At 41.1% G+C, this 27,127-nt stretch overlaps 1 protein-coding gene across 3 annotated transcripts in view; it reads right to left on the reverse strand.

Moving 5' to 3' along the window:
- The window catches only part of AFF3 (ALF transcription elongation factor 3), a 333,159-nt gene that overhangs the window by 29,959 nt on the left and 276,073 nt on the right, over positions 1-27,127 (reverse strand). For all 3 annotated transcript variants that reach the window (XR_007907616.1, XM_051806789.1, XM_051806788.1), the window contains exons 10-14: positions 23,048-23,213; positions 14,821-15,858; positions 13,448-13,572; positions 9,633-9,834; positions 6,919-7,046 (exon numbers count right to left, since the gene is read on the reverse strand). Coding sequence is in view for 2 of the 3 variants with exons in the window: in XM_051806789.1 (XP_051662749.1) it covers positions 6,919-7,046; positions 9,633-9,834; positions 13,448-13,572; positions 14,821-15,858; positions 23,048-23,213 (1,659 nt within the window). In the remaining variant the exon portion in view is untranslated. The remainder of the gene's footprint in view (positions 1-6,918; positions 7,047-9,632; positions 9,835-13,447; positions 13,573-14,820; positions 15,859-23,047; positions 23,214-27,127) is intronic.

Raw genomic sequence — 27,127 nt, forward strand, 5'->3', positions numbered from 1 at the left:
AAAGACAGGCACAAAGGATCTGATTGGAGTCAGGCCAAATGTAAGAAAAATTTACTCAATCACACAATTACACAACATCTTGTTGGGTTTAGTATAACAAGGTCAATAGCTCAGATTAGATGAATAGATGAATAGTACAGATACCTACAGAGGGAGTTACTGTTGCAAAAAATATCAGACAAAATGAAAGCCTCGCATCTAACTTAAATGAAATGCAGAAGGATAAAATAAGTGGGGACTCCTATTTTGCAAAAATGCAAAATCCCCCAGACTAACCATCTTAATGTAGTGAAATACAAGAGAAAGAGTCAAAATCTACTACAAATTCCTGGGTATGATCCAGATTCATGACTTATAGATATCCATGCGAAATCAATATCTAAACTAAAACACGCAAGGGCAAAGTGTACAAGCGAAAAGAAAGGAAAGAAAGAAGTATTCACAATAGGGACTTTTGTCTCTTTCAATGTATGTTAAATAGATACAGTGAAATAAACTAATTTCAGTTGAAGATGGAGTGAAAGCTTTTATAATCAGACCTAGGGAGAGAGGGCAGGACTACAGCAGTCCAGATCTGTTTTGTTTTAAAATCCCATGGAATGACGCCTTAAATTCTTAAGAAGCAGCTGAAAACCAAAGGCAGAAAGACTTTTCTGGGAGAGGGACTACCTGGCAGCCAGCTTTGATGTACCTAGCTCTGTTGAGGGAGAAGACAAGGTCTGGGTGAAACTGCTGGGTGACATGAATGGGATATCTACACTGAAAGAAGCAGGCGATCCTGAAACAAAGACTTTATCCAAGGATCCTGTCTTGTCAAGGCTGCCTAAGAAACTTTGGTAGTCACAGGACTTGAAAGAAATCATAATGAGGCACATAATCATGTAAACAACTGATAGGGATTTTGGGAATTCATATTCCTCATGGGTGTTAGGTTATCATAGCCCCTCTCCAGCTCCATGACTCATTGTTTGTTCTGAAAACAGGGTATTCCCAGGCTAAAAATGATTTTGAATAGTCTACCTGTGATTCTCTAGATTAAAGAGGTTATGATCATTTACCTGTGTGGTTTGTTATCATTGGCAGATGAAAATATACGTTACATGTTGAAGGAATGACCAGGAAAGCTCCCAGGCTTCCCTGGGGGATCACAGCCTTTGCACCCTAGGGCCATTACAGTGAACCTTCTAGTGCAAAATGGAAACTTTTGGGTAATTATATTGTGAAAAATGGACTTGAAACACATTCTTCAAATGTATGTAAATACATTTTCCACTGCCACGGGCACAGCAAAGCTGACTTGGGAATTAAGCCTCAAATAGAGGCATTAGAATATCTCGTACACAGCACATCTGTGAATCCTGGAATTGAGGGTGATGAAAACTCACACCTCCCTGTGAGCTAGCACAAGTAGTCAAAGCCCCAGTTACACTGGGATGGACTTCTAGATAGCAGAGGAGAAATCAAACCTCAGGAAAACAAGCTCTGTCAAGTACCAGAGATGTGGTAGAACGGCAAACACCATGGAAGGTAGCTGAGACTTCCACATATTCAGCATGAGACCTAGACTACTCCAAGAGCTGCAGGGTTTGGAGGGTGCTCATCATCTGCTGTAGGCATCTGCTCATTGCTCACCAGCTGTAGAGGTGAGGAAAGACTCGGAAAGACTCGTAGGAGAGACTGTCTTTTCCCATCCATGAGATTCAGCTCTGCTGCTGGGACCTGGAGGAGAGTTTGTTGAACCTGATTAGAAGACCCTTGTCTTGCTCGCTATTATGAATCATTGTGGACTGAAGATATTTTCTAGTCTATCTGTAGAGTAAGAAAAAGCTACATCAAAATCAATTAATGCAAACAAATCCTCCTTCCTGAGTGACAAAATTTTCAGATCTGAGTCTGTCAGTAAAAACATTCCTTGGCTATGCCTGTGCAAGTGAAATAAGCAGGGCAAGGATACCAGCTTTATCATTTGATCATCCATGCTGTGTAATTGCTGATACTCACTCTCCATGGCATAGTTTTGAGCTCAGTTCCAGACAATGCCTGAGCACAGCTGGGGGACAGCACAGGCCAGGGACTGTTCTCAGGAGGCAGTGAATGTTCTTTGTTTTGGGGAGTGCAGACAGTTTAATCATACAAAGATAAGCCGTGCTGAACCACTTGCCCACAGGAACGGAGGAGGGGCATGGATGTAGCATTTAAGTTCAAATGAGGTCCACAGGTCTGGTTTTCCTTTAATGACAGGGAATAGTGGCTATAAATTCTATACCCTGTGAGAATCTCCTGCCAGAGCTGATTAAGCATCTGTTTCCCACCAAACCAAGTGTCCCTATAAAGAAAGGGGGTAGGTGGTCTTGCAGAGAACAGGTAGCTTAATTATCTAATCATGGGAGGCAGTGTCTGGCATGGGAGACACCGGCATGGGAGGCAGTGTCTGACACATCTAATGTTATTTTATCATAGGCAGGGTACACATGAGAAAATTCAGTGCCACAAGTAAGAATAAGAGGGAGACTGGAATAGTCAGATGAAGTCTTGAAATCCCTCAAAGCCAAGAAACTCAGAGCAGTCCAAAGTAAGTATATGAATTTTAAGGAATTTAGTGTAGTAGACATTGGTCTATCTGACCAGTGATTTTTTAGATTGCTGATGAGAAGAAAGAGGAGCCAAGCTCTGTTCCTTAACTGTGCTCCTCAGGATGTGTTCAGCACTAGAAAAGTTTCTCTAAATATTTCAGGAGTCCCTGGGGCATTTTGAGCAATGCAAAGTGAAATCACTTCCAGATGTTGTATGGGAATCAGAACCCATACAACAGAGCACCTTCTCCTTTCCACTCTGAGGAAGAACAAGGAAGAGGAGACTTTTGAAAATGAGACACTTGGGGTTTCAAGCCAAAACAAAGAGATGTGCCAAGAAGTTGTTTTTTGAACTCTTCATGAGCTCTATGCATAACACCTTTACAGAATGAATATTTTCTGGGTATATGGTTGACTGTTTGACAAACAAACATAGGAATTCTATCTCACCACAGGATATGTCCCTTGGACAATGTAAAGCTGGTGGATGTGTGTAGCACTGAAATCCATAAAGGTGGAACAGACATTCAACAAAACATGAATTGAAAAAAAAAAGCTGTAGAAGATGTATTATCTCACTCCTCTAAGGCCAGAAAAAAAGAAAAATAAATATAAGTGAAGAAAATCCATACTCCAAGTTTGAAAGAATACCCATAATGCAATAAAATAATCCTGAGGAGCATGTTCTGATTTAGACATAAGGAAAACTGTGAAGCTGGGTATGCTCTGCTCTTTTTTATACCATATATGCAGTATTTTGAGGAAGGTGTGGGACTGTGCCCTTGGGCACCCACAGCATGTCTGTGCTTATCCCTTCAAGGACAACAGACATAGTTCCTAAATGCAGTTATTGGGAATTCTATCATTCAGTGAAATTACAGCAGGAATCAATTTGGCTTGAAGCATTACTATGTAGCCTTGAAAATGTTCTCTTCATGGGGTCAAAAATGGCCAAAAATCCAGGAAATCTTGTTAAGAATTACCACTGAAAACAGCATAGATGTCACTTAACATATAAGGCATGCTGGGTACCTCTAAGCATATCTAGATCTATCAGTAAAAAAAGGCAAACTAGGTAAAGTAGAATTTTGCCTGTCTTTTGAAGACTGTTAGCTATATTTACTGTTCTACTGCAGTGTATGTGTATACAGTACTCTGCCAAGCAAGATACACTTTTTATTGACCTACTTGTGTTCCAATTTGTTGCTAGTGACAGCTGTTGTCAATGATCTGGAGAAAATAAATTGAGAATAAAGGAAAGACACACTGATTGGTTAAAAAAATAGTTGTTGTTTTAAATCAAATATAAGGGATTTAGTCTCTTAAAAACTTCAGAGTCGGATTAAAATTAAGACTTTAAAGCCATGGCTGGATTACAGTAATTCAGAACTTCATGGATTATGAGATGAAATACTTCATAGGCATCATTTTGGACAAATGCTGCCATTAGGATTACTACATAATTTAGACCTACTGTACTGCATTTCCTCTGCTGTGGTACTATATGAATTTGAAAGACACTGGCTGCCATGTTTAATTTGATCCTTCTAATATGTGAGTCAAATTTGTTGGCATTTAACATTTACAGCCAGTCTAATGTGCTACATTTCAGTGACTTCTCTGCACAGTAATTTCAGAATCAAGATCTAGTACAGCTAGTATTCTGATGGCATATGCCAGATACAGGTTGTGGATGACAGATGTAGTACTTGACAATGTCCTTCCTCTAGTTAGCACAACAGGCATTTAACTGTTTCTGGGTTTTAAGGACAAATTAAGATATATTTGATTCTGTGTTTTATCTTATTTGGCTTTTTTTTTTTATCTTTAAGTGTCTACAAGTTGCTTGGGGATATTTTACATGGAAGGCACTATACAACAATGTTTAATTGTATCTGTCTGAAAAGTTGAAACAGTTTTATTGGAGATGCCTGCCAGAGAAATCATTTCTATCACTAATGGAGAAAGCAAGTGATAAAAGCCTCTCAGATGACAGAGATGCTGACCAAAGCAGATCTCCTATGACAGTATCCTAGGGAGAAAGTGAAACAAATCAGTCCCCCTGTTTTTTGTCAGCATCTTGAGGGAAAAGCAGATGAAGATACAATAGTTCTGTTGTAGCTGTTTCTGACTGTGTTTCTTTCTAATCCAAAGAGATGAGCACATCCTATTGACTTTTGACTCTGACACCTTTCTGCCTTGTATGTACATATTTAAACTGCAGAAAAATTAAGCAGTTGCAAGTAAATTACAGATGATAAAGTATTTTAAGAGATATGAAGAGTTAGGTAGTACTTCTAAACACTGTTAAATAAACATACTGGAAGAGTTAAAAACATGGAGGGAGGTGGAGTAAGAGGAATAACAAGGATATATATACACAGGGGAGAGTTTTTTCCAAAAGAGGCAGAAAAACTGATTACATTTATTCAATTTACATCTGCTTATGACTGCCATGAATATACACAGAAATTAAGCCTTCTTTTCTTGACATGCAAGCCAGTTACATCCTTTTGAAGTCCACAGGAATTATTTGTACCTTATAGTAGGAAACCTGGTTTCTCTTTATGAGAGGCTGCTGCCTCTCTAGTTGTCCTTGAGACCAGACAGTGTGAACAAACATTACAGTTTGAACAACAACAACAATAATAATTGTCAATATTTAAAAAAAAACAATTCTGGCAGAAAGCAGTTCCTGAGAAAACAAGGCTGTTATCCCAAGATTTCTTTTGGTATAAAGGAGTTAGAGATGTTGTGGGTGAAAGTCTGTGAGTATGAAAACTATGTCAAGGTCATGCAGCTTAGAGCTCCAGGCAGTTTGAGGCATGCCTTGAACAGAACCTCTTCTACAATAGCCAGAAAAAATATCAGTATTTTCAGGCCAGAACATTATCAGTCAAAAAGAATGTGGATTTTCTAGATACTAGGATTTCAACCTTCAGTTTCCCCATTTTACCTTATCTAAATAATACTATGTCCTAAATGACCTTGGGAAACAAATTGGCAATTTTAATTTACCAAAAATAAAAGAAAGACAATTACAAGCTTAAAATATTTTCAGAGAAGTAGCCAGGGATGTGTGAAGGATGCAATGGAGGTGAGGAGGGTCAGGTACCCCTCCAGGTACTCATGCTTACCACTGCTGCTTCATGCTCACCCTGCCCTTGTGATACCTCTAGCTGAGCAGAAGTAGCAGCAGCTGTCAAGGCTCAGAGATGCAAGGTTCCTTATGTCCTCTCTCCTTGCTCCAAAGGGTGCACAAGAAGGTGCCCCTCTCACCCTGCCTTGCTATAGTTATGATACATTAATAGTCTGATGTGTGCATAATTAATACCAGTGCCACAAGGATACTAATAAAGTCTTAATGGCCCTGACCCACCTCATGTGGGGCCTCCCCCTCTGTCCATGGGCTAATGAAATCCATTTAAGCTCAGGTCTGGGCCTTCACTCCCTGTCCAATTCACTGCAAGCGTGCCCCTTTACAGCAGTGCTTGTGCCTGGCCATGTCCTCCATTGGCCTGGACCCTGCCCTGGGGTTTGCCTTCCTGACTGGACCTCGGACCTGCCTTGTCACTATGCATGCCTGGCAGTCCCCAGGCTGTGTCTGTTGGACCTGATTCTGACCTGACTTCCTGGCCTGACCTTGGACTTGACTCATCACCATGGAAGTGCCTGAGGATCCTAGCGCTTGGTTGAACCTGACTCCACCTTTGGGCTTGCCCTGCTCACCCGGCTTAGGTGTTGTGGGACTTGGACCCCTGCCAGCTGCATTTTGCATCTTGGCTCTTGGTGCCCTATCCTTTGGGAACACCCAGTCCTCAGTGCTCCCTGATGATGAGGGACTTTTGACAAGAGCTTGTAGTTAAAGGACAAGGGGGAATGACTTTAAACTGAAAAAGGGCAAGTTTAGGTTAGATGTCAGGAAGAAATTTTTTCTGTGAGGGTGGCGAAGTACCAGAGCTGGTTGCCCAGAGAAGCTGCAGATGCCCCATCCCTGGCACTGTTCAAGGTCAGGTTGAATGGGGCTTTGAGAAACCTGGTCAAAACTGGGTGACATCCTCTATTCGTGGTGAAGGGGTTGGCACTAAACGGTCTTTAAGGTCCTTTCAAATCCAAAGCATTCTATGACTCTGTGATTCTATGAATTCTACTATTCTATGGTTAGAGGCTCAATTTATAATGAAAAACTAAGGAGTTTATATAGTATGTTTCATTCATTTCTCAGTGTACAATAAGTCTTACTAGAATTTTGGCCACGTCTCAGTTCCTGTTGGACAAATTGTATTTTTCTCTTTTTAAATGCAAAAAATGATATTGTTTTAATTTTAAAGCCATTTGTACTTACATATCATCAAAGATAAGCTTTGTCCTTCTGCAGTCCCTGGGTGTGCTGGACAGAGGTGACCAAGGCTGTGTTTGGGACTGTGGCTTATTGCAGAGAAGAACATTTTCTGAATTGATGTGAATTGCTTTCTAGACAACAAACAGCAGGTAAGACATTGAGGAATTGGCTACTAACTTAAAAAAGTTACAAATAACAAGAAAACCAGAGTGTCTTTGCACTGTGTTGTAAATTAGAAGTTAGTTTTCCTACTATTTGAGCAGGAAGTATGTACTAGTGTCCTATCACTAACAGCCACGAATTCACAGATATTGGTCAGAGCACTTTGTAAAGGGCTTGAATTTCAATATGATAAAGAGAAGAAACTGACCTGAACTATTACTAACTATCAAAACACTCTGAAACACAGTAAGTGAAATTATTAAAGAATAGATCTGTTGTAGTAATTTAGAAGATCAAGTTATATCTCTAGCTTTCAGCTTCCAAACTAGCATTGTCCCTTGCCTCAGGAGAGCGAGAACTTACATGTTCGACTCGTTTCATGCTGCCCTGCTGATGTACTTGTGTGGTATGAATTTGTAGCCCAAGGTCCAGGTTTCTTTGTGCTCTGGGCTCCTGATCACCTTGAAAGACCACTTCTCTGTGCTGCAGTGGAAGAACATGTCTTTTGGCAGGGTCTCATGCATTCCCTCAGCTGCAGCCCTGTCCTTGATGTGGCCTCCTGAGCCCTTTGTTCTACCAAGTGACCCGCTATGTTGGGCTACTACACACTGGTACAGTGCAAAACAGAGGGCCCCAGGTTGTTTTTTGCCAAAAATCACTGTTCTTTGTCAGGTGACAGACAAAAAGGCACCGGGGAAATGGGAAAAAAGCTCAAATGGATAAAAGCCCATTGTAGGCAAGCCTGGCTTGCAGTCTTTGACAGGAATTTGAAGGATCTGCCAGTTAGGTGCCAGATGAGAAGATGGGATAAAACAAAGGTAACTTTAACATTTATAGTTCATGAGCTCTCATCTTCTATATGGCACATCCAGATCAGTTCAGCAGGCTCAGATGAATAACCAGATACATAAGAATTTTATTGCAAAGGTAGTTAAATGTTGACCAAATGGTGCATTGCTAGGCTATGCAGAAAATCTCAGTGAAATGCATTTGATAAGGGTGTGGATCATAAAGCAATCGCCCTTTACTTTCGATTTCCAACACATTTGCCTGTAAAGGAATTTAAATTATTTTCAAGATACCAAGTGAAGGATCATATCATTGTAATTCTGAATGGGTTATAAACATCTAAATTTATATTTCAGAAGTTAAAATGTTTAAACCTTTGCATTTAATGAATGAAAAATAAATTAATAACTATATGTTAAAGGCCTTTTTATTGGAATATTTTATGTATTAGTTTATTTTAATTTACCAAAAGCATCTGTGAGATATTCTTGAAACACACAATTTATAACTTTTTTTTGAAAAAGTGTTCAAAATTAATATTATATTTACTACTTCCTCCTCCACTCTAAAAAAAAAATATATATATTTAAGTATATGCATATATACTTAACAGATATTGTGGGGCCATTTATCACTACAACAAAAGTGGCTGGAAGAGATCACTGCTACAACTCAGGTAGACTGTTTACTTAAAAGTTGCTCAGGCACTAATACTTAGGCTTTTGAAGCCTCTTTTATATCAAATAACAAATACTGCAAATAGATATAGGATAAAATATATGAACAGCTTTTGTAGCAAGGAGAGGAGCATGGGCAGAAGAGCGCCCTAACAGCTTGACTAGATGTTTCAGCAGTGGGCATCAAGATGATAGTATCCAAATTGATTTTTCTAGGAATTTCACATAAAGCAGAACAGTGTCATGGGGAGGATGTGACAATATTATGCCCTTGATCTTCTACCGTCAGTGTCCTGTAGGCCTGAGGGTATGGTATGATTTTGAGAAATAAGAGAGAGATGAGAGAGAGAGAGAGAGAGAGAGAGAGAGAGAGAGAGAGAGAGAGAGAGAGAGAGAGAGAGAGAGAGAGAGATGGGAATTCCCTGAATCAAAAGAGCTAACAGGCTCTTTATTCCAGCATCCTAATCACAGAACTCATGCATAAAAGGGGGCAGCCATCTACTCCTCCCTCTCTGTGCTCTGAAGGAGTGGCCACCATGCAGTGTAGTAATACACCCTTATCTGCAACACTGCTCTGGGCACATTTAGTGTGAGCAAGACTCTCTGATAAGGATATGAATACCTGGGCTCTGATGGAGCTGAGTTGTGAGGCTGGTGCTAAGCTGTTCACTGGTGTAAGTAGGATCTGAGAAAGTTTTTTCTAAGACAGGTAGGAGAACTTGTCTGCAGGCACATTCATGGTTAAGGCAGTGGCAGCCCTTATACAGTAGGGGCCTTATGCACCACGAATGTAGGGCCTTGCATCATGTCCAAGCAATGCTCTGGAGGCCGACAGCTATTCGTTTTGGGCCATTAGCTTTTACTTTTTGCTTATGTAGCCTTTGTTATTTGCCCATTTTACAGCCTGCCCTCTTTCCTTTCTTCTGTGCCTTGCTAAGCTCCAAGCCAGAAAAGATGAACTTACAAAATAACATTCATTATTACAATTTTTTTTTTTTGCATAATGTTTTGCAAAACTATTGTAGACTGCAATGCAAAATGAAAAATATACTGCTAGGCTATATATTGTGAACAACAGCATACACTTACATTGAAGTCTCCGGGATGTGGCTGCGACTGGATTTCACCCTTTTGCTTTTTGCTGGAGGAGATGGAAGGTAATAGACTGCTGCCATTAGGTCTGCTGGAGGAAGTTAAATCATCGTTGGAGTATTTGTGTTTTGATGCATCAGAGAGGGGAGAGACGGGTGACCGAAGCATTTTCTCATTTTTATTTATTGGTATTGCCAAGCTGGAAATGGAAATTACAGTAATGGAGTGTCACAAAGCTGGCTTTGAGAAAAGTAAATGTTTTATATATTACCAAAACTTTGAATTTAAAACCTGCTGGCAGGATAAAGTCTATTGGTATCTGGAAACAAGCGTACAGTGTTGGGACCAAGAGTTCATTTACAAATTTGTATCATGTTTCTTCTCTTTCCCTTCAAGGCAAATTGTAATTCTGGAGTTAATATAAAGTCCGTATCACAGTACTTGAAAAAAAAATACAGAGATAAATGGCCACTTGCTCACCATTTCTTAAGGGATAGCTGGAGACGAAGATTAGGCTCTGAAGTGTAAGTTCAGGTTATGGAGCCCTATTTCACCGTTACAGGTGACAATTTATAAGCCATGGCAATAAAACCATATGTGAACTAAAACAGGAAATGTGTTTAAAGATGACTGGCTTGTTTTTGTGCTCACTGCTCAGCCTTTGGTAGCACTGTTTATACTAATCTAATACAGATTTTGAAGATAAAGAAAGATAGGCTGTTAGTGCAGACAAAAGGAAGCATATGCAAACAGTAGACACAGAGAAATGTGAGCTGCTCTGTCTTCTAAAGCAGAAAGCTCTAACACAGACAGTATTTTCAGCTTCCATTTGTTCAAGAGAAGCTTTGTATGAAGAGAAGTCAGACAGACCATAAAAATATGCCCAGAAATAAACTTCAGATGCACTAACTTGAAGAAAATATTTAGCTGAAAATCTTAAAGCAACACACAAAAATTGGAAGTTTTTTAAGGAGACAGTTGACATTAAGACTAAAACTGCAATTAAGGTCAGAGAGACTATTTTAACACTATACCTTTCCTTGTCACATTCCCCTTTATTCAGACTATTACTTTTTATGGACAATTCTCACTTCTTTATAGTTACTGTATCAGACAATATACACTTAATGGAATTGCAAAAAAGAATACAGTAAGAACTATACTTCATCTCTGCACATAATTTCAGGGAACAGAGCTAATTAAATGTGCTCTTATCAAACATTTGTCCATTTATCTGGCAAGTCTTTAAAAACTAGCTGTAAAAGAAGCCATGAATTGTAATTCAGAACCTTTACTGTTTCACAGCACGTAGTACTTCAAAACACTATGTCAACTGTTTTGCTTTAATGACTGATGCTGTTTACAAAAGCAAAACTCTGGGTGTGTAAGATAGACAACTGTGCCCTTCTTCTCCCTCTAAGAAAAATAAGATCTTTAGTGCTATGTTGAATGTGCAGGCTGATACCGTAATTTCTTTTCCTCTCTTCAAACGTAAACCCAGGGCTTGGCTAACCGTGTTTACACATCACTGTCAAAGTGTGGGCCTGAAGCATCCAAGAGAAGCCACAGCTCTTTAGAAGTGTACCCAAGCCTCAAAAGCTTGGCCCAGAGCTTGTGAGCAATTGCTGAAATTTGTAGTTTCAACTGCTCCCCTTCCACATGGCCTTTGGCACATTGAGTAGGGCCCACCTAAAATTACTGTGAGCAGTCAAAGTGCAGCAGCACATTTTCTTATACTGAGAAGCCATGCAACCTGCAGCAAAGGACAGTCTCAGAGCTGTCATCTGCTGGAAATGGACAGACTGTGGCATCTCATATAGGTGCAAGATATTTGGGGTATCTCTGCCTGACCCTGCAGCCTTTCTTGTCAAACAGGACCTTACTTAGTCTGCACCTCAGACTCTAGTTTCACAGTACAAAATGCTCATGTCTATAGGTGGTTTTGCTCCTCCCTTTGCTACCAGCCCTCAGCTGTGCTGCCAAAACTGTCTGGGCGACTGTACTGGGAGATGAATAATAATAATTGGGCAAAAAAAACCCCCAAAAAAACAAAATGAAGGAAAAAAAGAAAAAGAAAATGGAAAAAGGAAAAGAGGAAAAAGAGATAGAAAAAGAAAAAAGGAAAAGGAAAAAAGACAAAGAAAAAGAAAATAAGATAAAAGATAAAGGAAAATAAAAAAAGGAAAAAATAAAGAAAAAGAAAAAAGGAAAAGGAAAAAAGAGAAAATAAAAAGGAAAAGGAAAAAGGAAAAGGAAACAGAAAAGGAAAAGAGAGTTCTGGTTCTAAACAAGTTTCCTGAGTGTATTTACAGGAGATCCTCAGAGGCATCTCTGGTGGTGTAACTGGAGAGGGGATGTGACATGAACAGCTTGCTGTTGCAAGAGTACCAGGAGGTCCTGATATCTGCACTGCTCGTTTAGCTACAGCCTCGGTAGCCCTTCCTCAGCTGTGGGAATATTAGCATTTGATATCATGTCCTACACTAGCACAAACCACAGAAACATCTTGGAAGCAGAACAAATCAGGAAACAATTAGGAGGCAAACATACATTTCAAACATTCTTTGTTTCTTTAATATACTGTTGCTACCAGAAGTACTGACTATAATGTTAAGAAAAACACATATTATTGCCCTGCTTCCTGCAAGCACAGAATTAACCCTGTGACACAGCAAGCTATGACAGCCAAGCTATGACAGCCATGCTACTCTCTGAAAATGAATACAATGTAAAATGTGACACTGTGGTAAGAGGAATGGCATGTCTGCATACTGTCACCCACAATAAAGCAAACTGTTCTGTGTATTGTTTTCACTATATGAAATGTATGTGACATGTCAGGACAAGGAAATTGAATGCATATTTTTGAATAACCACTATTTATATTAGTTTTTGCCATGATTTTTTTCAGTATTAATGACAAGAGTTGCTCAAGCTCATCAATGATATGTACAATAGAAAAGCCTACTATAAAAAATACAAATATTTTCTTATTTTATAGCAGTTTCAGCCCAAGAGATACCCTGATACTACCAGAAAAACGATTTAAAAAAAAATACTGATGACCAGCATCTACCAAGCAGCATGCAGCTGAACTCTGAGAAGACACATGTCTAAGTTTGACTTCTGGAAGCCTCCAGAGAAACTCAAGAGTGATTGCTCTGACATTGACAGGGGTCTGTGTGCATAAACCATGCCAGCAAGTGCTAAATATTCATCTTTTTTTTCATGCCCTACATCCTTTTAAAATTTCACCTTTTTAAAAGTCTAAGTTCCTTGTCCTAGAGCACTTACTAATTACACAGAATGGAATGCTGGTAATCTCAAAAACAGTGGGTCTCAAATATATTCTGGAAAGGAGTATTGCACACATTGTTATGGATATTTTTTCAAGGTTTTCCACAGAGCTGATACATAATTCTATGCATACAGTCAAACTTTAAGCTTGAAACTTGCAGCACTATAAGGTAAGGGCTATAAGATGGTTGTATATGTGAACTGGTACCTACAATACAGCGTTTATGACTATGTCTCAGACAATCACACTGCTCTAGTTATAATTACTCATTCCATGAGTCTCACACTTGAGCTCACAACTTCTTTGTGCAACAGGACAAAAATGCAAGTACATGAATATGTCAGGAGCTACTAACTTGTTCATTAAACCAGAAGAATGGAGACCGTAGTGGGTAATTTTTCAACATAAAATATAATAATTAAAAAATAAAGCCCAATTAAGTAAAAAGTAACACACAGCATTAAACTGCAACAGTTTGTATGATTGAGTGATAAATAAGAAGGGAAAGGCTTACCTATTTTCATTCATATTGCAGTGATTTGCTGTTGTGATGCTGTGGGCAGAGGCAACTAATCGTGAAGAACTCTCTTGTTCTAAGTGAGTTTTCTTGATGTCTCTGCACTCTTCCTCATTCTCACACTGATTGAAGAGAAAAGTAATAATTTTGTAGGTTTTGGATTTACTACAGATCCAAAAATATTTCAACAAGTCAGGGGCTGGTGTTTTCTGTCATTTTGTTACAATGATAATTTCTTTGAGTATATACTAACATGGATCAGAGATGATTGGGCCATGTCTTAAGAAAATAAAATCTAAAGAGCCAGTGTGTAAACAAATGAGAACTGTATAAAACTTGAATTGTTTCCACCACTTCGCCACTTGAAACAGGGCTGCTACCTTTCAGATACTAAAAAAAAACCAACCCAAAAACGAAGTAAGATTAAACAATAGGGAAGACTGATTTAGATAAATGGTCCTCAAAAATACACAGATCCATCTGCACATGTACAGTAGCTCAGAGGGCAACAGATGACTGCACAGCAAAACTGTCCGGAAATTGAGCAGATGGCGATTCCAGTTTGGAGTCACTTTTGGGGTCAGATCAGTACAAACAGACCAGAAAGCCTGCTTGGTGGGCAGCTGTGGCCATGAAGCGAAGGGGGTTTTCTCCTTAGCACCAGAAAGTGTGTGGGAGAGATTGGGTGGAGGGGTGGATGTGATCAGAGGGCTGTGCCCACCTGGCTGCTGTGACAGTGCTGCTGGGGAGGGGGCAACTAATGGACTATGGTCCCACTTCTACAGAGCCCTGACGGAAAAATGGGCCAACAGGGCGTGAGGGAGGCAGGTTCCAGAATCGGGCTGGTACCAGGTTTCCATGAGTGCACTCCCCCAAAGCCAGGGCTCCCTGCTGGGGCTGAAGGGTTTGCCTCTTGCTGACAGTCTAAGGGGAAAAAAGATGCTGCCTCTTCTTTTACTGCACACGCAGTGATGCCACGCAGACCATGACAAGACAGTAGATAGCTGTCCCTTTGCTGACCTGAGCATCACTTCCAAATGCTCAGTTTTTTGAGAGAAGCCTCATGAGAGAAAACTATCCTACTAAAAATGCAGTGCTTTCGCTAAGCACGCAAAGGCATGTGCCAGCAGTGAATTCTGTCTCCAAGGGGCTGTGATCCCTCGTGATCAGCAGTTTCATCACCTCCTGGGGTGGCAACTCCCCTGGGGTTTGGCCAGTCCCTACGTGGAGAGCAGGGACAAATCCCAGCTCTGAAATGCTGTCCTGGAGAAGACACTGCCATCGAGCACTGGATGTGGGCACAAGTGATGCCTGCCTCCCACTTGCTGGAGGCTCCCCTACCCCTTCTAATCGGTCCCCCAGAAGCTCACCTTGCGTTTCCTTCTAGATTTCGGTAAACCCTTCTCTGCGGGGGGTTCAGCACTACTACCCTGCGGGAGGCTGGCCGCCTGGTTTGCTTCGGCGCTCATGGCCAGCGGTTCTTCGGGCAAACGCTCTGGAATCCTGGACAAAAGAGCTAAGTCAATGTTGACCCACAGCGACTTTACCTCATCACTGTCTTTCAGAGGAGACAGGAGCTCATTCCTACCGAAAGGAACCAGGGTGTAAAACTGTTCCTCCAGCTCCTTTGCTATTTCAGTACTAGTCCTGGCATTAATTGAGCCAAAGGCACTGCAGCCGCCGTGGGGTTTGCTGGCGGTGCCGGTCCCCGCGTCCTTGGCCCGCGGCTCGGGCCCGGCTGCCGCTGGCGCCTTGGGCAGCGGGCGCTCCTCCCGCTCCGACTCAGAGCCGGAGTCAGAGGAGGATGAAGAGGATGAAGACTCGGTCTCGATGAACTCCTTGGATTTGGGCGCCGTTTTGCTCGGCCCTCGGGCCCGACGCTTCTCACCAGCTGCAGCTGAGCGGGGCTCCCGGCGATGCCCCGCTCTGCAGCCCCCGCCGCTGCCGGTGCCGCCGGGCCGGGCTCTCGGCGCCTCCCCAGCAGTGCCTTCAGGGAAGCTGTGGCTCCGGGGGGGCTCCTCTGCGCCGGGGCAGTGGGGACCGTCTCCGGCGGAGGTCCTCTCGGCTCGCCGCGGCGCCTTCTTGCCCGCTGCCCGCCTCGGGGGCGCGCCGTCGGCAGCGAGGGGTGACTTCTGCCGGCTGCCCTTGCTGCCGGGCGCTTTGCTGGCGGTCCTGGGCCGCGGCCCGTCCCCGGCGGCGGTGGCGGTGCGGCTCTCCCCGCTGCGGTGCTCGGCCGGGCCCTCCGCCGAGGCCTTCTCGCTTTCCTGCCGCTCGACTTTCACGCGGCCGTAGTAGGGATGGGCTTCCAGCGCTGGGCCATCTTGGTGGGTTAGGATGGGTGCTTTGTGCGTGGTAACTTTATTCAGCCACTTGTCCAGCTGCCACTTGTTGGACGACGGCGGCTCGGGCTGAAAGCCAAACAGATGGACACGAGCTTAGTGCCGACACCCTGCTGCCCCCACCCCGGGGATCCCTCAGGGGCGCAGAAACGCCGTGTCCCTCCTAGTACCACCGAGATTTTCCTCTGGACCAAGAGCCACCCCCAGTCTACAGCAACCCCTGGGCACTGGCCCTGTGCGGCAGGACAGAGCTCGTGGGGCATGCCTTGCAAGTGGAGATGGTTTTGGTTTCAGAATGGCATTGGAAAAGAGGATGGCTTCTGTGATTCATCATTTCCCAGGGTGATTCACACAGCGCAGTGGCATTGGCTTTACTGGGAAACACTTCTAAGTTTCCAAATAGAAAAAAATGTAATGGCGATAGGAAGGGATGAAAACAAGGCAGGGTACAAGGGAAGATAGCTAGTAGGAAAGCTAGGGATATGTATTCTGTGTCCTGTGCCATCACAGTAAATACAGAAAGTATTTTAAGAAGCATTTGGTGGGGAGTTGGAGGGCTAACCAGGCGATTTATGTAATCTGCCTGGTATTGATGTTATAATCCTCTGAGATCCCACAAACATTTGTTGTGTGGTGGTGCTGTCAAGTTCTCATTTTGGGAGTATTGTGCGGCTGTTAGTTTTTCTCTTCATTTCTGTCACAACACCATCATGTTATAAGAGAGCATCTAAAACATAATGGTGTTTGGACAGGGAAGAAGTGGGATAATCATGATTTCAAATGTAACCACAGCTCAGATGATGTTATTTCAGAACAATATGCGAGTGTTTTCTAGTGCTTCTTGCAATCAGTAATTTGAACGTAATAAAATGAAGAGGAAAGGAAAAAAAACCCCAAAAAGAAATAAATGATGGAGTAGATGGCCAGCCATAACCTAACCTCACAGAAGTGAAAGTGAAAAGTCTCCTAATTTCCTCAACTGCAACCAAAATTTGATTCACTAGGCTACTGCATATGAATAATCAAAAAGTGTGTCATGAGTCAAATATAAAAACCACCAGTGCTCTGTAAGAAAGTTTGCTCAAGAGAGAATATCCACAGTATCTAACTTAAAAGAGTCTCTTACTTCTTTTTTAAAGTAGATGCCTGAGGGCAACACAGGTTTCCTGCACAGCCAAGGGCGCCTCCAGAATCACCCACTGAGGGTTGTATTCACTCTACATGGAGCAAAGGCTCCTAAAATAAGCAAAAAAATTAGACATCGAAATTCATATGATAAGAATATTCCTTCTAGCAAAAGTGTCTAGCTTACTTATTAGTGAGCTAGCCAAAACCTATGGGAAGTTTGCTGGATTGCCTAAAGTTTATTTCTTTTAAAGCACACTCCCTAATATCTTACATGAGGAATTTCTTTCCTGAGGTGTAAATCTTGAAAACGGATGGTCAATATTTCTCTTGGATGAAGCTGTATTTTTACAACTCTTAACTCTTTATCTAAAGTGAACAACACTTTTTTTTTTATTGTTGTTGAAAATACAGATAGATTTGTTTGGTGCCATTCATTGTGCACATACTGAATTTACTAGATATATAATAAAAGGTTCTATATACATGGAAGTCTTTCTACTGTTCAGGTGTATTTAAGAAAAAGGACATACACCAGAAGCACATGGGGAAAAATATACCTCTGCCCATAGTATAGGTCAGAGTGAGTGTTGCTTGAAAGTTCAAAACAATTCCAGTTTTTATGTTACATCCCATTCTGCTTCTTTATGTACCTTGTAATTCTCGAAAACAGTGGTTCACCAAATATGGATTTCAAGGGGTCACAGTAAACCAGCAGAAAACAGTGATTAAGTGCTACACTGCTATAACTTGACAGTGCAATACTTTCCTAGAGTGGTATGTCTGCTATTTAGGCAGAATAACTATAGTCCCACCAACCTATTAGCCAGCTATGAAGTCCAATAAAAAGGATCAACAGTGTTGCCAGCTTTACTGATTTTGTCAGGAGTTTCAGGTGCACTTTTGGGGTTTATTTAAATAAAAATTTAAATCCTTGTGGCTGCTGGAAAAAATCCTTAAGATCTGTCTGCTAAAAAAATCCTTAAGATCTGTCTGCTAAAAAAATCCCTTAAGATGCATCTGCCAAAAGTAAAATGCCTGCAGCCTATCGGGTAAATTAAAAAGAATCCAAATTTAAAAAATCATAATTTTAAAACTTTTCATACTAATTTTAGGCCCGATACAGTTTTGGAATATTTGAGATTGTCAGTATATATGAGTGATGCCAATTCATTTTTGGAAATAATTTATTCAATCGATTGTTCTACCTGAAAATTGACTGTACTTTGAAATCAAGTAAAAAAAGAAAGTACCTTGTGAGGGAACAAAATCATGACAGCCAAGAATGAATATCAGGCCTGGTAAAAAAAGGGGTTGGGAACATTCCCTTGAAAGTTTTTGCCAGTCCATTTTACATGCCTAATTGTAATAATCTGTGGGAGAAAAAGAAAATCTCTAATTCTCCACTCCACATCATCCCTCTTAGTATGTTACATACCATTTTATGGAAGAAAAGTTGGTTTGCTTGAACTGGAAATTTTTCAGCAGCACGTAAGGATGGAAATGAATATATATGACCAGAGTATTCTGATACCAGAATGTTCTCTGCCCTTTGGTTTTTGTGTCATGGTATTGGGCTGCCCCCAGGGCCTTTTAGAGAGCTGGCCAGATTTAAATTGGAGTAAAGCCTGTGGTGCCCAGTAATAGGAACAACACTCTGTGATCAGCTGACTTGCAATTAAATATAGGCTTGGCATGAAAACCCAAGCCAGGAAACTTAACAGGACACAGATAGTTTTGGGGATCAATGCACCACAGACATACACATGTGCCAGGCTTCATGGAGAAACAGAAGGATGTGATACATTTCCTTAAACGTGGGTGGATTCATCTGTACAATACAGACACCTATATCTGAGCTAGTCAACAAGTTCCTTCTCCAGTCAGTGGACTGCTCTTGTAGGGTGTGAAAAATTCCATCTTGAAATAGACATCTGAAATAGACCAGATCAGCTGGGCCCCAAAAACGTCTTTTCTTCGCCACAGACTGTAAGGGGAGGCTGAGGTGATGAGCAGATGTAGGTATCTACAGCAGAAGTGTGCAAATTTAGGTGGGATGACTCCCACACGGCGTTATCTACATATCTCAGATCTCTTCAAGGCTGCAAGTGCAACCAGAGGTACGAGTGGCATACATCCAAAAAGAAACTTTTGTCAAAACACTATCCAGAAACAGTTCCTACGGTAAAGGGCTGTTAAACAATGTCAGTGTAATGGGGTCACTCTACGGTTGTGAGGCATCTAAGGTGTGGCTAACATGGTAAACTTGAAGCATGACACCGCTTTCACTCAGATATTAGATAGCCTATGTGCATGGACTTAGCCCACTCTGGGTAGGACTGAGCTATTTGCCATCCCTGCAGTCTACTCTGCCTATCGTAAATCCACACACAAATTTAACCTTATGGTAACTTACTTGGGCTGCCCTGCTATCAAATACTTTATTCAGGGCAATCCCCTTACAAATCTGGTGCTTTCTCGTTATATTTAAGGCATGGACGGCGATGATGATGATGATGATGAAGATGATGGTGATTCTTCTTATTATTACTACTTTATTGACACTGTTAACACTGTTGATAGTGCTTTAACAAGTTAGAACTGGGGATTCCCATATGTTAGGCACAGCACACTTATACTCTATGTGGTGGTTCTTGCCACAAAGAGTTTTCTCTGGAGGGAAGAGAGAGAGTAGTTTGTAGTCTTACTCAAAAATAGTCCACAGGACAGCTAAAGCCCATGAATCCTATTTGCAAGGGTAGAGATAGTGTCTACAATTGGTCTAGTGGTAAAATCCCCTTTTCTTTCGTATATGTGAATCCTCAAAAAGGAGGAAGAAACTTTATTGGTTGTGAACTAGTCACAACAGCAGTCTGTAAAGGACACTGCAGTCTGCTGAGTGGGGCTGGTGGGCTCAGAAAAGGGCATCTTTGTCTTCTGGACCTGTTACTGTTGAGTCTCCACTGATACCCTTTGTCCCATGTGATGGCTTCTCTGCTTCCTTCCTGCCCATTTTCCCCTCTTGTCATTCCCATAGTGGGAATTCACAGTTGTATAACCAAAGCCAGCTTTACTAAAGGTCTGCAGGATAATTCAATGGAACAAAGAATGAAACCCCCAAATTCTTAGTTTTAGAAATGTAGCTCTTTCTATAGATTTAAAACCAAAGTTTTTTCTACCATCTGAAATAATTGCAAGGACAAGACGTCATTGTTTTCCAGATTCCTCATTTATGACGTTAATTAAGGTCATTCAAAGAATTGATTACTTCAGCAAAGAAACAGGAGATAGAAGTCTCAGTCCCTTGTTCATAATTTTAGGTTTGGCAGTCCACAAACGTGTAACTACTCACAATAATGTCTGAGGCACCTTATTTGTCCACATCACTGAAATTAGTCTGAATGTTGTCTCCTGTTCTAGCTCAGACATTATTCTTAGTTTACTGCACACATAAAGTGTAGACAGCTGAGCTAGTCACTACAGGCTCTAAATAGTCAATGGAAAGAAACAGACACTTTTAGGGTGCAATTCATCTAATCTACTTTATATGTATGCTTTACAATAAGCTGCTTTTACACTCTAGGCTACTGCATTTAGACACCTGAGGACAACTTCAAGATCTCAAAATGAGGTGAGGAAAAAATTACAGAAGAAATGAAACAGCAATTGAATTGTTATATAACCTCATATGCAGAAAATACACTGTCCTAGAAATAAAAATCTTTGAGTATATGCATGTAATATTTCAGATTACGAGAGAAAATAAAAGAATGAAGGCTTCATAACGGTTTGCAGATTTCCAGATTGAGTTCCTCCCAATCTGGAAATATGGAGCACTGTGCTGGAGCACTCGAGTTCATTGTACCTGAATTTACCAGTTAATGCTAAATCAAAAGCAAAGATGTATTTACTTTTTTTGTCTTATCCAATAGATTAAGTTCATTTTAAGACTAGTTCTGGAATTGAGTCCGCTACTTAAGTGGACAGGACCTCCCTTCAAAGAGCTTCCAAGGACCTGTCTCTTTCCATTTACTGGTTAAGAAACTGGCATGTACTTTAGAAAGATGTCTTCACTGGGTGCATAAATGTAAGTTAAAGCATTTATGCAAAGCTGAAATGACTTCCAGTCAGAGACATCGTGTAAGCACATTTGAATTGGTGCCATCAGTCATACGATAGGCCTGGGAAAGCATTTGCCCTTGGGGAAAACACAGGTATCCTACTTCCCTGGGACACCCTGACCCTATCCATGTGTGCCATCTCCCATATCCCATCAAGGGATGAAAATGCCCTATGAAAATCACTGTAGCCTTCACATTTTTGGGTAATTTACATTTTTGTATATGCATGTTTCATACAGCATGTCCTAGAAGACAAACCGCACAAACATAATGCAAAGAGACAAGCAATCTGTTGGAGTGGTGCAGCTGTTTCGTGACAATGATCACTGACAACTCAGGCTCTGTACAAAAGTAGTTCCACAGATCTCGAGAGGATATGTATAAAATGCTTAAGAGGAGGCACTTCCTCCATGTTTCCATGACTCAATCCTCTGCTTGACTTTATGAAATCCATGACCTGCCTCAGTTAATTAACTTCACGCATTCCCAGAGGAATTGCTGCTCTCGAGTCCAAGCAGCATGGGTAACTGCCTAGCTAGTAACCACTCTTCCGTTCCTGGGTACAATGCTTCTCCTCCTTTCACCTCATATTTCCTTCCTCTCACAATGTTTCCTTCTCTTTCTTCTCTTTGCCCCTTTTATTCCACCTTTCGAGATCCCCCAGGGAGAGGAGAGACCGAGCATGAGATCTCTGCACTAATTCCAGTGGGGAATTAGGCAGAGAGAAAACAAGGTCTTAACAGGTCAGATGAGAAAGCTCAGAATGGGAAGTAAGACATGGGGTACCGCAGGGAGGGCAACAGGTAAGAAAGACTGGAAGGAAGAGAGAGACATGTAAGAAAGGGACAAAATGAGAGGAAAATTAACTGGAAATGGATCTGAAAATACTGTGAAGGAAAGACAGACAGGAAGATAAGTGCTAAATAAGGAACAAAAGCAACAGAACCTGAGAAAACTATATTAAGGATGTTTCTGTGAGTGCTGCATTTTGCCTGATTGGCTCCAAATAACCAAGGAAAAGATGAGGAAAGGTTTGCTGTTTTTTCAGTGTCATTTTTTTTGGGTGAGAGAATAGGTGAGGTATAGTTTTGGGGGGAGGAGTCTGGTGATTGGATGCTTTATGTGGAGTAGGAAAATTCATTGACTGTATTTCACGTGTATTTACAATCTTGCCACTAAATTTTTGAATATTTTTACATACATTAATGTGTGTGATGTGGCTGTGGAGTCCATGGTTTAATTCTAAAGGTGTGTATTTATGAAAATATGTAGAAATGTCAATCCTGGTAGAAAAGCAGAGCAGAGAAAGTAGCTTTGTTTTGTCTGTTGATCCTTCTGTAGAGGTGAAAGCAGGTGGTGTCAGTACTGGCAGCTTAATTGTAGTTTGGCTAGGACTTGTCTACATGTGGAAATTTTCAGTACTAGCTTTCCAGATGACAAGTTTGGGCTCAATGTTTTGCACCATGAGTAATTAAGTTTAGTCCATTTTGGAGGTGGATTAAAATAAATCACACAAAGGCAGCAGTAGGAGAGAATAATTCACTTATAGAGTGAGGCAAGGGAAGTGTGTGAGTGAAAACTGTTTTGCTTTAAAAATCCACCCGCAAACTGATTTTATAACAGCTTCCTGCGTGGCGAAGCCTTTAGTTCCCTTGCAGTGCCAGGAGCCCACATCAGGATTTAAACACTGAGCAAGTCATTGCTATGGAGGCAGAACTGCATAAAACTTCAAGCAAGCTGTGAGCTTTGCAAGGTGGTCCACTCATCTCCAATTTAAGAAAAACATCACAGGCTTATTTCTTTCTTCATTTTTGTTTTATATCCTTTAATCTGCCCCAGGATCCCTGGCCACTTGCATCTCACAGCATGCCAGGAGGAGGATCCCTGGGCCCTTCTCTTCCATTTTTTGGTATATCTCCCCACAGGCTCCTTGTGTTGGCTTGGCTGGGAAAAGGTCTGAGTGGGTGTAATAATGGAGTGCACCCTAAATCATAAAGAGCAGAAGCCCTTACCTCCGGGCTGGAGTAATGCGAGGGCTTGCTGCCGTCACTCTCGCTGGAGCTGCTTTCACTCTCTGAGTCAGACTCTGAGCTGGTCTCGGATTCACTGGAGCTGCTGCTGCTTGACCCCTTGCTGGAGAGTCCCGAGGCTCGGGCATTGGGCTGTGGCACCACCAGGCTGCCAGCCCCACACACAGCCCATTGGGAAGGGGGGAGGGAAGAAAAGAAAACAGGAACATAAAAAAACCCACATGTAAAAACCATGGTGTTTTAGGGAGCATACCTCTCTGAATGCCTGTGAGCTTCTCTCTGCTGCTAATGAATGGTGAAGTGAGTTCAACATTACATTGCTATAATTGGGGGGGGGGAATATGGGATTACTCTCATATCCATTTAAATACATAGCTTTTGCCATTTCTTCTTCACCTGAGAGAGGGTCAAGTTTTCGCTTTAGCTTGTCTAGACATTTTAAGATATATTAAAAATACCGAATGTTTGAAAAAACAGAGTACAGAAAGCAATTTTACACTGTCTAATGAACACTCAGCACAGAGGTGGAAGCAGGAGATCAAAAAGATGAACAGTTCAACTGAGTTGAACCCCACACTACCAGTCATAAGTAGTAATAGCAATAACCATAAAAATAACCATAATTATACATCTTCACTGGAGCCTCCAACCCCCATCTTCTGTTTTGCACACTTCTTCACCTACCCATATACCTGTATATACCATCTTGATATTGACAACTCAAAATCTGAGACTCTCAGCTTACAAAAACTTGAAGAGCTCAGGGTTGCGTTTTTGCATGTCACCAGTGCAGTGCTTCTCAGAAGTTATGTTTGCATGCAAGTGTTTGTATTTTCAGGCTTGGCAGCAGAAGAAATGTATGTTTTCCTGAAATAGTTGACCATGCATATTAAAAATATCACAGTCATAAAGACCTGAGTGTGAAATATCTTATTAAGTCATCCAGCTTATTCCCCAGGCAATGGATGATTTTTCCCTACAGCAGGGTGCATTTTCTAGTGAGTTGTCCAATTTGATTTTAAATTACTTGAATGCAGCTTTTACTTTCACCCTTGGGAAACTTCTCTGCAAACCAATTCAAATTCCACTGTCAGAAATTTCTTCTACATTCAACCTGAAGTTGCCCTTTTAAAATTTATTGTTGTTAGTTATTATTTCATCCTATTACTAATAGTTACTATGATAAATTATCCTCCTCCCTTTTTGCTTTCACATTTTTGCAGACTGTTTTTCTGCCCTGCTTCAGTCATCTTTCAGACAAGGCTTTACACATTTACGTCTTCTGATCTTTCTTCATAAGTCATTATCTCCAGGGATATGGGATCATTTTTACAGCTCTTTTCTGAACTCATTCCAATTCATCTATATCTCTCTGATAACAGGGTGCCCAAAACAGAGTGCAGCATTATAGATGGGTTCTCACTAGAGCCCCACAATGAACGGCTATTACCTTCCTGCTCCTTGATACGTTGCTTCTGTAAACATATATCCAAGCTGTGATGGAATGTATAGTCCATTAACACCCCTACCTCTCTTTCAACATTGCTTTCTCCAGAATTCCTCCACTGATAGCTACATTTTAGATTATTTGCTTCCAGGGAGATTAGCTTGCTTTTTTCCTTCATACCAGATCTCATTTTCTTCTTTACCGCACAAGCTTCTAGCTCCTTTTGATTTATTTCTCTGCCCTCGGAGGTGTCTGCAGCAACTTCTAATTTAGTATCAAATACAAACTTAATTAAATGGTTATTCACTTCCTTTTCCAGCTCATTAATGAGATCGTTAAATAAACCCCACATGAAAGACGCCAGTACCCTAATAACCATTTCTTCCCAAATCCATTCACTGGTGTTTATCATTACCCTTGTTTATGCTCCATCAGTCCAATATTGTGGCTAATTCAATGTGATCTTGGAGATGCATTCTGTGAGAAATAATATCTAATAATTAATTACAGTTCTGCTATGTTGCACCTAATGAATTGTCTTTACCTGCTAATAGTGCTTTTCATTACGGAAAACTGAAACCTGACACAAGCCAAATATGACAGGCAGTTTCTGGGGCTTTGAAAAGAGGCCAGGCCATCAGAGATGCAGCTTCAACTCCATGATTCCCCACAGCTGCACACTTTCTGGCCCTCTTCCTGCCTCCCCTAACATATGCCAAATTTTCCCCTCTGGACCACCTGTCTTGCACAAGCCAACACTCCCACAACATTGCTTTTACTTGCAGCATCCCCTTGCCTTTTGCTAGGAAGTGGCACAGCTGCCCATGGCTTTCTTGCTCCAGCAGTTTCTGGTTGCTTGGGGAATCATGCCACTGTTGGGGAGCCTTCTGCACCCTTTAAAGCACAGCAGGGCCAGGCAGTACAGAAAATCTCACCTGTGATCTCACCTTGCTAATTAAAAGTAAATCAAATAAACAGGAAAGGGAGGAGCTGACATCCATTTTTATTTTTGAGCTTTATTTCCATCCTCAGAACTACTTGATGGTACAGAGATGGGCAATTGTAAAAGCTCATGCTCCATCAGGATGGCTCCGTGCTACTCCTGGTTGCAGAAGTGCCTGCCAGCTCTGGGGAGGCAAGAGGTCTATCTTCATGCACAGGCATTAAAGGTTAAAGACTTTAAAAACTTGTTGTTATTCATGACATCTTTTGTCTACCCATGTAGCCATGGTAAAGACAAGATTTTTGGGCAGCCATTTGTATAACATCATTAAGGCAGAGAGGTGACTGAAACAGAAACAGGTGATAAGCTTGTTAAAAAATTTTTCCTTCCTGCAGAAGGAAAACTGGTATTTTGTACATAGCTTTGGGACAATGTAGCTTTCCACTTGTACAGGTTGCCCAGTAAACTCTACATATAAGCTGCTCACTTGTATTAACAAGTCAATCCCTTGCTAATAAAATATTAAGAGCTGTATAAAAGCCATTATGAATAGGATTTGTGGGTTTGAATTTTTTTCTTTTTTTTTTTTTCCCCTTAAGAGAATATGAAAAGGTAACTGCCTTTTCTGACAGTGTAGCTTAGGGAATGCTTTTGACAGTGTCCAACTCTGATGGATTTCCAGTCCTCTCCACAATGGCATTTGCCTAAAAAGTTCTTCAGCATCACAAAACATCTGCACATTTATGCCCTGCCCCTGGTGACTGTGCTTTTAATTTTTAAACCATCATTTTTATTTGGCGTTGACTGAAGTATTCAGAATTCCTATATAGGAGATAAGGGGTGGAAAGACCCATGGTAATATTTCTTTCCTGCTGTGACATGAAATGTTTTTCTAGGCTGCTGAATAGAAATTGTTACTACAGCCATAGATATAAAATATAACTGTTGGACTCTTCACAAACATCTGGAAATCTATGTTTGCTGCTCTAATGGTAGCCAATATACTACAAAAATTAAGCATTATAATATTTTCCCATTCTGATACTGCTTAAGTCTCCTGCCCCCCTTCTACCTTTTCCATTTTTAAATATAGCGTATTCTTAGAAGGATCCTCATTATACTTAGTGACCAGGGTAAAATCAGTTATATCTTTCTTCATGCATTTTTATTAAAAAACAACCTTTTTTCTAATTGGTGACTTCCATTTTGGACTGCTCTTTCTAAAGGATGTAAGCAAGATCATGCAGTCAACCAATTTACATTTTAATGACTGTGGCACATAACATTCGTACATATTTTGCTACTGGCTTATGCCCCAGAATTAATTACCACATCATAGAAATTGTATTTTTATTTTACGGAATTAAACAACGATTTGGGTAAGAACCACTTTTCTTTTAAACTCTTGATCAGAACATGCACTCTCTGACTTAAGGGAGAGAGTAAATACCTTGTAAAGCTGCCAGAAGTTCAGAAATACCTTGTAAAGCTGCCAAAAGTTCAGTAATGATATCACTTATTAACCAGCACACCACCTGAAGTTTCTGATCAGATATCTCCCATCATCCTGGCTACATGGAACCTGGGCAACTAAATGCCGTGTAAGTCTCCAACAGCTTGTTTTCCTGCACCGTCTAGTGGTCAACTGACCCTTCTCGGAAAAACTGCAAGA

This window comes from Manacus candei, unplaced genomic scaffold (assembly GCF_025592945.1).
Source record: "Manacus candei isolate 608988 ecotype Guabito, Panama unplaced genomic scaffold, ASM2559294v1 h1tg000069l, whole genome shotgun sequence".
Classification (NCBI taxonomy): domain Eukaryota; kingdom Metazoa; phylum Chordata; class Aves; order Passeriformes; family Pipridae; genus Manacus; species Manacus candei.